This window comes from Rhyacophila brunnea, unplaced genomic scaffold (assembly GCF_057557595.1).
Source record: "Rhyacophila brunnea isolate RB1 unplaced genomic scaffold, BYU_Rbru_1.0 scaffold_12, whole genome shotgun sequence".
In the NCBI taxonomy this organism is placed as follows: Eukaryota; Metazoa; Arthropoda; class Insecta; order Trichoptera; family Rhyacophilidae; genus Rhyacophila; species Rhyacophila brunnea.
The window spans coordinates 25784058-25798544 of record NW_028232774.1 but is presented as its reverse complement, the minus strand read 5'-3'; the positions used below and the strand labels follow the sequence as shown (position 1 = coordinate 25798544).

The 14487-nt window shown below is 35.4% G+C and overlaps 1 protein-coding gene across 1 annotated transcript in view; it reads left to right on the top strand.

The window, feature by feature from the left end:
- LOC147077987 (modular serine protease-like) overlaps nucleotides 1-13700 on the top strand; it is a 68797-nt gene extending 55097 nt beyond the window's left edge. The window contains exons 14-15 of the mRNA XM_085961081.1: nucleotides 4512-4674; nucleotides 13103-13700. Coding sequence (XP_085817207.1) covers nucleotides 4512-4674; nucleotides 13103-13302 — 363 coding nt within the window. The 3' untranslated portion in view covers nucleotides 13303-13700. The remainder of the gene's footprint in view (nucleotides 1-4511; nucleotides 4675-13102) is intronic.
- The last annotated feature ends 787 nt before the right edge of the window (nucleotides 13701-14487 follow it).

Below are 14487 nucleotides of genomic sequence, written 5' to 3'. Positions count from 1 at the left end.
TAACGAGTAACGCTTATAACAAGCAAATTCAGTCGGTCCCATCTTCCTCGTAATAACCAAGTTCGACTTTATGTTGTCTTGAAATTTAATTGTATTCATCAACATAAAATGTAGCTATACAGGTTGATTGTAATCAAGACGTACTTTTCTGACATTTCGTGAATACCTACAGTTCTAGGTATTAAATCTAATCGAGTACACATTTCTGTTAAACGTGACAAAAAAATACTTTTTCATACATTTTTATAAATTTCTATGCCTAAAATGTATGGAGAAGTTTTAAAATTTTGGTGGCGTATAACAGAAAGAGTATGACAGAGCCAGTGCCTGTCTCGCAATTATTTCAGTCTGGTGTTTTTTCTTTTCCTTCTGTTGTTTTTTTTTATCTCCATACTTTTATGTGCGCTATTTTTGCGTATTCAGACATATCACATACTTTTTTAATCTTTATTATATTATTATATTATAGTCAGGTTATTTTTTATATTTTTTAATGAAAATATTTTTGTTTTTCATACGAACAGACAAAATAATTTTTTTTATAATCTATGAAGAACTAAACACACACTGTAAACCCAACTTTATGCATGCCATTTCGTTACTTTTACATTCCACATATACGTTACCACCAATATAGTTTCGGAGTGGAAGTAACGGATTCTGTTTCAGAAGTGTTTGAAGCCAAAATTTAGCTTAGTTTTATTGTTAAACCTGCGATATGTTTTATTATATCTGTAGTATGAAAGATAAGCTCCATATGTGTAGTATGTGAAATAGAAATATGTGTTTTCTTACCTTATAAATCGTGGTAACAGTAGTGGAACTTCTTAAATGACCAACCCAGAAAGCAACCTGTTCCGATAGCGATACCGACACACACCAACAATTTAAAGTGTACATGGCGATCAGTGTTATACAAAAATGTTGCTACATTAAAAAAAAACATATTTATAGTGAAAATTTTTCGCCTTCATGCTAAAATCGTGGTAACGGAATGTGGAGTTCCACTTTTTCAAATATCCTGGGACACACTTTAAACGTGATTTTTTTTCAATATTGGTACAAATTTACGAAAAAACTATATATTTTCCAAAAATATATAATGTAAGCTGTTGAAAACACTACGAATTTAATTTTACACACTCAAAATTAATGACGAAATCAGACTTTGTTTATTTGAATTTATGGGTGGGACATGGTAAAAACGCACTACCTTTCGATCTAAATAATCAATTAAAAATATATACAGGTCAGATAGTTGTATTTAACTGATTGAATAGAGTAAATTAATAAATTTGCATGTTAAAAGTACATAACTTTCCAACATTTTATAATATAATAACTATGAAAAAATCAATCAAAGTCATGGGACATGCCAAAAACGCAATGTACAAACTTTGGCGAAAATGCCCAATTACCTCTTATTATTTTTCAAATACCTAAGATAAATATAACCACGAAGCGACCCCGTGCGAAGCCGGGTACTTCAGCTAGTAATATATAAAAATGTAATAAATATTACTAACATAATATTTAAAGAAATGAAAAGTAATATTCCCAGTTCGTTCCTGATTATTTTTAATGCCATAAATAGTATTTTTCAAAATCCCTTGGAATCACTCTTCCGTGCACAGAAATTAAGTTTTACAGCCCTTGTAAATACGGCTGATATTCGGCAATCCATGATAACAGTCTTAACGCATTATACTTACAAGAAAATATTATAAGGTGATATTCGTAGTACTTATCTTCTTTTGTGGTACAGTTTTAAAATGACATTTGTATGGAAACTACTCATCTAAGTAATATATCAATGGTTGAATAGCACGATTTCACATTAAATTATGAACATCGGTGGCTACGACACTGGTCGTGATCGTGGCACTGCGTTCATAGCGTGACCCTTTTCATAAAAAAATACTTAAGTACATCAATTTCCCGTGGCACATTAAATTATATAACATATTAAAATTGTATCTACCTACTTTTCCTTTTAAGTATCATTCATTTTTGATTAATTGTTTTATTATAATATAATATATAGGTATTTATATTAAATACGAATATGGAAAAGGGCTCAAAATAATTTATTAAATGTATTCTGTCCTATATTGCGTTATGAATGAGTAGGTATTAAATAGTGAATACTTAGATCTAGGAGACGCTATTTAATTATGAAGTATTCATATTATATTAATGAATGTCAAAACAATAAAAATAAATAATATTACCAAAATGCATTAAATAAATAATTGTACAACACGATCATAGAAAAAGTAAAAAAAAAGAATTACGAAAAGCGACTCGATTAGCAAATTAAGTACAGTTATCAGAAACTCAAGAAATCGAGTGATTTTTTAACATTCGATTTTTGAATTCTTGGCTTATTAATTTCTTGCGTTAATTTAAAAGAAAAATCCTAAAAAGAGAGCTTTTTTTAGGTCTTTCGCCAAAAACACACTTTTTTCAATACGAAACCAAATTCAAGAGGTTTCAATTAACTATTTTTTTCTTCAACGAATAATTCACAAGATTTAAGAATGTAACATTCTAATTATAGAACATACTTTTAGAGTAAATATAAGATTATAACCAATAGAAAAAATCTTTTTGATAAAAGTAAGACAATCCGTTTCACACATTCCATTCAATTTCAAGACATCCCCCGTCACAAATGATGTATATTCAAGAGCTTTTGATAAGATTTTTCTTTTAAAAAACCGTTAAATTCAATTCTGACTTCCCAATCTCAAAAGATTTTTTATGTAATATTCCTGCTAAAAAATACGGAATTTTCGAGATTCATATTACCTTTATTATAATACATTTTAAGCCCAAAGTAATGCATGCATCTGACGCTCACGATGGCCGAGCGGCTAACGCGTCAGCTTATAATGTCATGGGTACCAGGTTCGAATTTTGGGTCTGACAAATACACATATTGATTTTCAATGAGTGTTTAGAGTCGGAGTATGGACGTAGTAGGTTGAGAAAGTGGCTAATATCAATTTATCGTAAAAACAAAAATCTGATCTTCTTAGGATTGGACATGCTCAAAAAATGCATACAAAGATTAGAATATACATAATATTCTGAATGACAAATCGGTAATTTTAGCAGGATGAAAAAAATAAGGTGATACAATATATGCTTATGAACTGAAAGTTTGATAATATTACGACGAAATCAGCCATTGATCCACAAATATACCATGTCCAGATGAAATCGTAGACATTACATCATCTTTGAAATTGCAAATATCTCTCATGGAAACTAACAATTTTAGACACATGAGGTAAGGGATGTGTGAGATGGGGTAGTTAGATTTTAATGAGTAGAAGGATTTTGTGCGTGGTAAAGTAGTCTCAGTTTATTTCCCTTAACTATCAAAAAGATACAATAGTTAATACAGATTCGTACAATGAGATTAATGAATTTTACAATTTATAATTACGGAGATTGTGTTGCGAGAAAAGTTACTACGCGCTGGATCGTAGATGCGTCTAGAAAGTTGAACTGCGGTAATACGTATGACGTTGTTGATATTTCCCCCCTTCGGTTTTTATAGCGAATTGAGACTAGGCGGCTCTCGTGGTGCAGTGTGTAATGCCAGCGCTCCATTGGCGAGCCAAAAGTCCGAGGACAATAAATCGTCCGATTTGTCTATGCTCTGATACTGATCAACGAACGAATAAAAAAGTCGAGCTGTCAAAAGTGAAAAGTTACGATTCTCGTAATTTCTTCCGATAATCCTATAATTTTGTGTTATTTATATATTGACTTGCATAAAATAATATAGCAGTGAAAACAACACAAGTTTTACGATTTCTTTTATGAATTTTAAAAATACAAATTTAAAAAAAATGGTAAATCTCTCATTTTCTAATGTGTAAATCAACAAATTATCAATGAAAATGTTTAAATTAGTTACAGATTTTTTTTCGGTCCGAATGATTGCGTAATAATGTCAAATCGAATTTTCATAGTGATCGACTGACGAAGTCTGGCAAAAATATCAAACATGTTTGAAATCCAACGAGCCTGGTCTGCGAATTAAAAGGTCCTCAGGTCGGGGGTGCTCCACGCGAAAAAAAAGTCCGAAGACTGTAAATCGTCTGACTTGCGTGCCAATGGAGCTCCGGCTTAAGGCGCTTGCCTTCCACCCGAGAGTTCCTGGGTTCGATTCCCGGTCGGGACACACAATATTTATGTGTTTTTCTCAAAGCCTGGGTGTTTGTGATTGTTCAAAATTACTAACAACCACCTTATACGAAAAAGCAAAGACATGGTTATTAATTAATATACAAAAGAAAAATATTAGTTTTACAACGTAACATAGTTTTACGGTATTAAAACAAACTTAAGATGCAAACTAAAAAAAGTACACTCTGTCTGAAGATCCTTTTAACACCTACACACATTTCCATGTCTTTTCGCGAGCAATCCTTTTCATAAGGAATGATAGATTTTATAACTATTTTGCTTAATGACCATTAAATATTCAATTATAGGTAGCAGGATTTGGTCTGGTGCAGGCAGACGTGCAAAAAGAATCAGACACATTAATGACAACTACGATGCCGATCATCTCCAGTAAAGATTGCAGAGAGAATTCTCCACCCGAGTTTGAAAAGTACATTATCAGTGGCAAACTTTGCGCAGGATATCTTAATGGTAAGTATCCCCAGTCTTTCATTTTAAACACTATACTATAACATGTCATGAGGCCAAATAACACTAGTGTGGTAGTAGAGAATAGTATAAAAATCACAGAAACGCCCAGACTACACAAATACATTACTTACATAAATTATGTATTGTGGTATCACTAGCGAATGGAACCCAGACCCAGTGCTTTGCGTGTTAGACTGCGAGGATACTCCTTAAGTCAGCGTTTCTTAACCTTTTTGATCTGAGAATTTTAGGTAATAATTTTGGTTCGCGACCCAAGATAAAATTAATAAAATATTATATTATTAAATAAAATTTATTTTATTTTATTAATACAGTTTTGGTAAACAGCATTTGATCTTATTAATGTGAACTTTTACTCCGGCTTTGAGAGCTCATCAAAATTTGGTGTTATATTAGACAGGCTGCATCTTAGATAGGTATTTTTCTGGCTGCAGTCTATTTTATTTCGAAATTTGGATTTCATTACACTCAAAGCAAAAAATCTGCTGTTGCATTAAGAGCTTTAATATGAGCAGACTATATAATGGTCACAGAAAAACAGAGAAGAGAACGCCGTCTCGAAAGAAATTATTAGATTTGACTACTGCGATCGGGTGAAACGTCAACGTTAAAAAGTGTTGCCAGAATAATATTTTGTTGAAAGTATTTCGCGACCCACCAAATATACCAATCGATCCAATTTTGGGTCGTGACACGTATGTTAAGGCTATACCTCAGTTGAGACATGGTCGAAAAAGATCGTGGCTAGGCGATGCGTGGATTGCGGGTCACGGGTGCAAATGACGCATGCCGAACGAAATATAATTTGTCATATAAATCCAACATGCGTCTATTTAATGTTCTGTTTATTGTTCTATTAGTAACAATAATAATATATTCATTGACATGTTTTCTTTTTCAAGTAAATAAGTAACATTTTTAGTCATCTTTGCACGATTTAAGAATAATTAATACCCCCGTCGCCATCACGAAACAAATTAACGTATTCACACCTCGACGTTCGCTCTCCGAATGCCAGCGATTCCAAAATTTTGTCGCGCCTATAGTTGAAAATTATTTGCCGTTTCACTGATGTATCGTCTTAAGAAACGCTGCCTTAGCACCATGTACGACTGCAACCTCAATTAGGAATAATAATCAAAGAATAAAAAAGCACATGTTTTTAACATTTCGCCTAACCTAACCCATTGGGTACCTGTTGAATCAAATAACAACGTCCATAACTGCAAACAGGCTGTGAATTCTACCACGTTCCTTGCTCGCCTGCCTGATCTTTTCAGGTAGGTATGTTATATAATATGCGGCATGATATGAACATCTAAATGTAAGCTAATCTCGAGACTTCGGTATAAAAATATCCACCGGGGGATGTCGGGATGAAAATTATTCATTATGAATGAAGAGTTCATTAGATGGGTGCTGCGATATTCGATTACGTATTAAAATATTTCGATTGTAGAATACCTAGTAATACCTAAAATGAAGAGACTGTCATGTGAGCTGGTAAGATCCTTCATCGGGCATTACTTCAGGTTTGGGAAGTATGTGACATCATGGCGGACAGGATCAGTTATAACACAGAAATTTTTAATTTGACAGTTCCGCGCGGAACTACTTTTATTTGCACTAAATTATACGAGCATGGGTAGTATTACATTAGGATAAACATTACTTTTTATAACGGTTTGCCGAGAACTTTCACTTCGCACAACCTTGACAAGCGTGGGTTTGTCTTTGTCGCGTTCCACAGTATACACTTGTTGTTTCACGTGAAAATTTTTATTTATTACAATCTCGCGTAGTAGGCGTCACACGGCAATATATGTAGTTTATTAAGTGGGAGGTTTTATTTTAAACTTTGTATGGGAGTAAATGCGGCAAGTTAACTTTTTAGAGGCTACGCCCGCTATGCGGCATAGCGTTACATCGCAAGGGTCCTTTTACAACTGTCGTACATACATAACTATTTTTCAAAAGGGATCTTTTCCCCTTGCGTTGCGGGATGAGAGGAAGTTACTTGACAAAACTCTCCAAAATATTACTGTAATTTTTGGCCGTCTTCGCGCCCAGCTATCTTTTCTGAGAAGGGGGACTCAGATAGTTGCTTGTAGGTTCAAAGACACGTCGAGAGAGCGTATTTTGTTTGCGAAATGTTTATTTGGCTTTGTCAGGGATTATTAACTTTCGTCAGGGATATTCGAATGATGTTTTTAAATTTGTGGTTAGATTACTGATTTGGAATTTGAAACCGTTTTGTGCCAGGGGTTTTGTTTGATAACACTAGGTACCTTAAGTTTCCTAACCTCATTGTCATACTTAGCCAAGTGGCGGAGGGTGTAGGTAGACGGTTAAGTGTATTCTAAATTAAAGTGTTAAAAATAAAGTAATTATATGTATATTAAATATAGTAATTAAAATTATTAGCAAGTTCAAGTAAGTTGCAACAGAAAACAGGGCGCGATACCCAAGAGACACAGGCTCGATTCCTGCCGGGTGTCTTACTTTTTTCAAAAAAGATTTTTTCTATTGGCTATATTTTCTCATGAGAGTTTTCAGAATTATGTATGTAGAAAATTATTTGTTGCTAAAGCGTCAATTACATTGAGCTTTTTTATGAGCTGATTATTGGCAAATTTATAATCTGCCTGTAAATTCGCCCAGTGTAATCATCGAATAAGCTAATAAGCAGGTTGTAAACACTCCACCGAAAAAAGTTGAAAGCCGGTCAACTTTTCACACTACACGCCGGCGTGTGGGCTTACTGCGTCTGCGCAGTAGAGCGATGGTGGTGGAAAAACGAACTACTCATTTTGAAATTTACATTTTTGACGTTTAATGGAAACATTGTTATGGAGCGTAGCGACCTCCCGGTAAAAAAACGAACTACGTTCCGTCAAAATCGCTCGCTGGCTTGTGGCTTATCAGCGAATGGAAAGTTTTGTGTGTAATCATGAAATCGCAGTAGCTGAACCGCCCGCTTTTAAATTCGCCAATAAACAACTCGTAAAGAAGCTCAATGTAATTGAGGCTTGAAGCGATCCTACGAGTAGCAACAAAATTGTTATACACGCGCGTTGCTATGGATATCAATATTAAATGACATTTCAGTTTTTCGATGAAAATGGCAGGCCGGAACTACGATAATCTGCACTTTTTGTGAAAACTCATAAAATATTAAAATTTCAATGTTATTTAAGTACTTATATAAAGTTTGACGAAATATTTAGGTACTGTTTTATTTTACATTAGGTAAGACATAGAAGTTTGGAGAATACGAACACAAAATATGATTAGGCCCGTGCCCCATCGACATGTTTGCACTAGTAGGTACGCAACTAGCAGAACCTACTTATGCAAATGAAAAAAAACAAGACATATTCAGTGGCGCACTCAGGATTTAATATTGGGGGGAGCCCAAGGAGGAGAATGTAAATTAGTCCCATAGGCTCTTTTTCTTCTTCAGATAATTATGACATATTTTCCACAATACACGGTGACATATTTGTACAGTTTCTCCTAGTTTTTATTAATTTTGAGGCATAGTGGCGGTAACCGTCGAGCGAGTCATCAGCGACTGGCGGATTGGAAGTGACTAACAGCGACCATGCTGGACATGTGCGCCTAGTATGCTAAAACATTACTCAAATAATATCGGCTGTGCTACCCGCTTGGTCTAGAGAGCTACAATATTTATGCCGAATTCCACTGAAAAAAATGTTCTTTTGATTTACACCACCACCGACTGTAGTTGGTGTAGTCGTTCTTTTCGCCTAATGTTTATCGTCGATGTTTGGTTTTTTAATATTGATGTTCCAAAATATTAATTGAAAAAGGACAAAAAAAATTATTGCATTTAACTTATACTTACACAAACCCACTCAACACAGCCTAATTACAAGTTTATCGGTCTTTTGTCTATTGCACTCGGTGTATCTACACCATGGCCCCCACATCCTGAAACAGGCCCTGAGGCTATGTTATTTGGCGGGCTCCCTACCTACTGCTAAGATTAAAGGCTGTGTCAAACACTATATTAAGGTTTTTCAAATTGTGTTTTATTTCAAATTAATGGTACCTACTTATACAGTGAATTATTAGTGATTTTTATACATCTACTTCAATATGGAGCTTGAATATCGACACATAATAATCAGAAAATATATTGCACAATCATATAATTTAAAATGTTCATGAGCATGAAGTATAATAGCGCCGAGGTCTTTTGTTTACTATTAAAGCTCATTTATGATGTGTATATTTATCTCACTTATCTGGTCAACCCAACCCACCGGGCCCCCAGGCTAGCCCTATCAGCCCTCCCCAGCCATGACTTACACCACTCCAGAATTCGGGTGGACACCGAGATTTTTTGACAGTTCCATTAAGGATTGGCAGCGCTAGAAATGGAAAAGTTTACGAACCGGAGCGCTCGACAAATTTTCTGAAAATATTTACATAGTCATCAAATCGTAGGTGTATTTTATGAAAATAAGTGTCAGATTTTCTATTCTATGGCCTATCTAGCTCAGACGGTCAACATAGTTTTTTCCACGAGACGGAGCGATAATTTTACAAATTTCACGAGCCGGAACGGCGCTCCGGTGCGTTCCGTTCCATTTCGAGCCCTGAGGATTGGGTTTCTACAAAAACCTGACATTAGTGTTTCGAAATTTTTGTGTTGGAATTTTTTCTATAAAGGGTGCTGGGAATTACAAATTATTTTTTGCCGTGTTTTTATTTGTCTAAGCCCAAGGTATAAGTAGTTTATTGTTTCATCAAAATCAGTCTGATAATTTTTATGTTTGGGGATGCCAGGGCCTCTTGCCCCCCCAACCCTGGGTGCGCCACTGGACATATTATTAATAGAACTGGCGTGTACGTGGTAGAACTCCATTATACTGGTTTTGAAGCGAATTTATTTTTGTTAATTGTACTTTAATTAAGTCTTTAACAATGACTAGCTGTTTCGGGCTATAAACTTAATAAAAAGAAATGGTTTAGGTACGCTGAAGTCCAAAGCGGTGACAATTTTGGAGGTCCCGTTTCGAAGACCTGCCTAGCTGATAAATTACCATTGAGCTTTAAAAATACAACACCTTTGATTAATTTTTATTAATTATTTGGGTATTGATGGATGTTTTGCCCTGAGATTGTGGAAAATATGCATCTTTTTAAGATTTCAGTACTTTCTGATTAAGCTACCGCCTCATGTGTTTCACGGAAAAATCGCCACTGAGTAATTGAGCTGCTCGAATTGAATGAATATCGTTTGTATGTCAGTCAAGGAGTTTATAATTCGGTAATGTTTGGGCATAACCTGCTTACTGCAAAATGTTGAATTTACAGGATAGCAATTTTAAATTCTTTATCCTTTCCTTATCCTTCTTTCTTCCTACTTGAGAATTCTTTCTTCTTTCTTTTATTCTTTATCTTACATTGAAAAAAACAACTGAAGAAGAATATGACGACAATTAGGTTGTCAATTATTCCAATAAAAATAATAAAAAAAAAAATATATTACATAATATCAGTGATCAAACTAAGATAAGGTTTTTGGTTAACAATGTTTTGACCAAATTAACCGCTGTGCTTGTTTACATAATATAATCATATACCATAGCATTTTGAGCATTTCAAATGAAATATCAAATAGAAAAAAATACTATAGATACCAAATTTTCACTCTTAACATAAAATTACCAAAAAAGCAGTTATCAGGTTACAGTGGCGCACCCAGGATTTAATATTGGGGGGGGGCCAAGGAGGAGAATGTAAATTAGTCCCATAGGCTCTTTTTCTTCTTCACAGCCTAATTTCTCGTTGTCTATTGCACTCGATGTACCTACACCATGGTCCCCACATCCTGAAACGGGCTCTCAGGCTAGGATATTTGGCGGGCCCCCTACCTACCGCTAAGATTAAAGGCAGTGTGAAAAACTACATTAACGTTTTTCAAATTGTGTTTTAGTTCAAATTAAGGGTACTTATACAGTGAATTATTGGCGATTTTCAATACATCCACTTTAATATGGAGCTGTCGAGTATCGACACATAATAATCAAAAAATATATTGCACAATTATATAAGTAATTGAAAATGTTCATGGCCATGAAATATAATAGCGCCGCAGGCGATTTTTTTTACTATTAAAGCTAATTTATGATGTGTGTTTATGTCACTTATCTGGTCAACCCGACACGCCGGGCCCCCCACAGCCCGGGCCCCCAAGCTAGAGCCCTGTCAGCCCTCCCCAGCCATGACCTACACCACCCCGGAATTAGGGTGGACACCGAGAATTTGTTGACAGTTCCATTTGGGATCGGGTTTCTAAAAAAACCTGACATTAGTGTTTCGAAATTTTTGTGTTAGAAATTAAAATCTAAGAAATTGTTCTAAAAAGGGTGCTGGAGAATTACAAATCATTTTTTTGCCAGTGTTTTTATTTGTCTAAGCCCAAAGGTTTATTGGCTTTCAATTTCAATGGTTAAAATCATTCCGATAATTTTCATGTTTAGGGGTGTCAGGGCCCCTGCCCCCCCCCCCCCTGGTTGCGCCACTGTAACCACCTCACTTCAGTGTGAAAAAGCAAACATTCGTACTTAGCTTCCATAGAAATGCAAAGTTTTAAAAATGCCTGTTTTTAAAGGTCTGGATTTGATGAAATTTACCATATTGGTCTAGTACAGGTTTTAGCACTGCGGTAATGTTTTCGAAACTATAGATTCCCTGTGTAAATAAAACGGTGCGTAGATATAATGTTAGGGTTTCTTGTCTTTGCGAGGGTAACAAATCCTTTAAATGAGCCTAACATTGACGGAGCACCATTCATACAAATTCCTCCATGATATTTTAGATTTTCTAAATATGAAGAAATAGAATCAAAAACATCTTGTCATGTCGTACGCTCAGTGAGTTCTTTGCAGCATAAATATTGATCCACTATTTTGTTTTTATTTATGAAATGAAAACCTGTGAGGCCAACGGTAGACGCGTGCGATCGATTCGGCAACATCGAAATCACGTTAGATCTTTTCATCGGCTTTCATAATTTCACGGAGGACTTTTTCGGTTTTCGCTATTTCGCGGATTTTTCTGCTTTTATCATTATTTTCGCGGTGCACTTGCAACAAGCCAGCGGTGCACCGGTTAAGAACCACTGGTCTAGAGCCACAATATTTATGCTGAATTCCACCGAAAAAAATGTTTTTTTAAATTTACACCACCACCGACTGTGGTGGGAATGACCCCCATATCATGAATGTCTTGCGGGCCCCCTTACCTATCACCAGGGTTAAGGGGAATGTGATGTTCTACAGTAGTGTTCCCAAATGGTATTCCGTGGATTTATCTATATTGTTAAATAATTCCCTTGTATTCTTGATTTGCCGGACCTCATATCATATTATCGATCATTATCATACTATGAACCACTGGTCACGACCCCCTCTTGTGGTAGCCAAGTAGCATTCGACCCTTTGATATTGGATAAATAAACATTTTTATTTTTCTAGAAACACTAAAAATAATTGTAATATAAAATGATACACGTGAATTATTATCATGTAGTTACGTATATCATATTTTCATCATACTTCATATTTTTTATGTTAATTTTGATGAAGTAGTATAACGCCACATGCGATTTTTTTATAATATAACAAATTTCTGGTGTGTGTTTATCTCACAATTAGACGAGCCGCCACGCCGGGCCCTCTTATGCCCGGGCCCCCAGGCTGTAGCCCTGTCAGCCCATGGTGGTGGGTGTAGTCGTACTTTTCGCCGAATTTTTATCGTCGATTTTGGGTTTTTAAATAGTGAAGTTCCAAAATATTAATTGAAAATGGAAAAAAAAAGTATTATTGCATTTAACTTATAGGTACACAAACCTACCCAACAGAACACAGCCTAATTTCTCGTTTATCGGACTTTTGTCTATTGCACTCGGTGTACACCACTCCGGAATTCGGGTGGACACCGAGAATTTTTTGACATTTCCATTAGAGATTGAGTTTCTAAAAAAACCCGACATTAGTGTTTCGAAATTTTTTTGTTAGAAATTTAAATCTAAGAAATTTTTCTAGAGGGTGCTGGAGAATTTCAAATCATTTTTTGCCGTGTTTTTATTTGTCTAATCTATTGGCTTTCAATTTCAATGTTTTTGGGGGGGGGCAAGGCCCCTTGCCCCCCCCCCCCCCTGGGTGCGCCACTGTCAGGTTATGCCCAAACATGGCCGAATTTATTTTGTCTTCGAGCTTTTCATCTTTAAACGTATTTTGTGACTTCCATTCGCAACCTCCCGAGTCCAGCATCCTATCCTGGAAACTAAAATATGCCTCAAGATCAAGAAAAATGTATAAAAATTGCTTTCGTTCGACAACTGACAATAAATCAATATTCTGTTTTTCAGGTACTGGTGTTTGCAAAGGTGACAGCGGCGGCGGTTTGGTGGTAAGCACCAAAGTAAGGAATATCGAGACATGGTACCTAAGAGGCATCGTCAGCACAGCCCCTTCAAGCGACACTGGCGATCACTGCAGCATTAAGACGTACTCAACTTTTACACGAGCATACGACCACAAGATTTTTATAGAAAATTCATTATATTAGTCTACACACCAGTATATGGATCGAATCTGATTGAATGGGAAGATGTAATCAGATCAAATGTTTTGTTTTTTTTTTTGTTTTTATCAAGAATCTATTGACTAATTCCAAGATCTTTAGCAGCATTTTCCAACCGATGTGCCATGAGTGGACTCGCACTGCGTCGTCAATTTGTGTTAAGTTTTATTTATAATGAGCATAATAACGTGAAATCAAACCTTCTAGTGACTCACAAATGACAACAAATTAATATTGTAAAAAATCATTTAAACTAAAGTAGTTGTGTACCTTTGTTCATTGTTTTCAAACAGGTTAAAATTTTTTCTATGCTAATAGAGATGCCTTTACATATTTTACCTCACCTACGCCTAATGGTAGAAACACATTACGGTCACGTCACCATGTAAGCGCACATGCGCTCACGGTAAACTCGCGCCACGGTCAAAAAGTGCGGGGTGTCATTTTTCTTAGTATTTAAAATTATATCAGACTGATGCCTCCCATTCGGCATGTTTTGCATCAAAAACGAATAGTTCCAGTTAGGAAAATCTGACAAAATGTACCAGAACCACACTAAGGTCACTTTATGCGTATCACACCATATCACCGGTCTCACGCCCAATTAAACTTTTATTTTTGTTTTCTAAGAGTTTTAGACATTTTTGAGTTACGTGTTTTCACATATCTTTGATTTTAATGACTACAAATGACAGGTTATTGACACAATATTCTTGTGAGTTGTCAGTTTTTATTATTGATTGTTTTAATTGTTATATCACGTCACGTGAAATCATGTGCTATAACCATAATAACATTCAATAATAATAATAACTGACAACCTACAAAAATATTGTGTCAATTACATGTCATTTGTACCCCCTTTCCAATCTACTAAAATAAAAAATACGTGAGATCGAGTGAGATCACTGAAGGTGATGGTGTGGCGTGATACGCGTAAGATCACCTCATTGTGGTTCTGATACATTTAAACACCCAGTAAAACGAGACATGAGCGAAGCTTTCAGACTGTATGTGTATGATCGCGTAATGTGATGTTAATATCATTATGTTCCTAGCATTAGTGATACAAAACCCAATTTTCTGCAAACTGTTCCATACAAATCTCATTGGTCGTATGCCTGATCTAATGCCAATAGACTGACCAATGAACAGCCTTGAGTGTTGTCA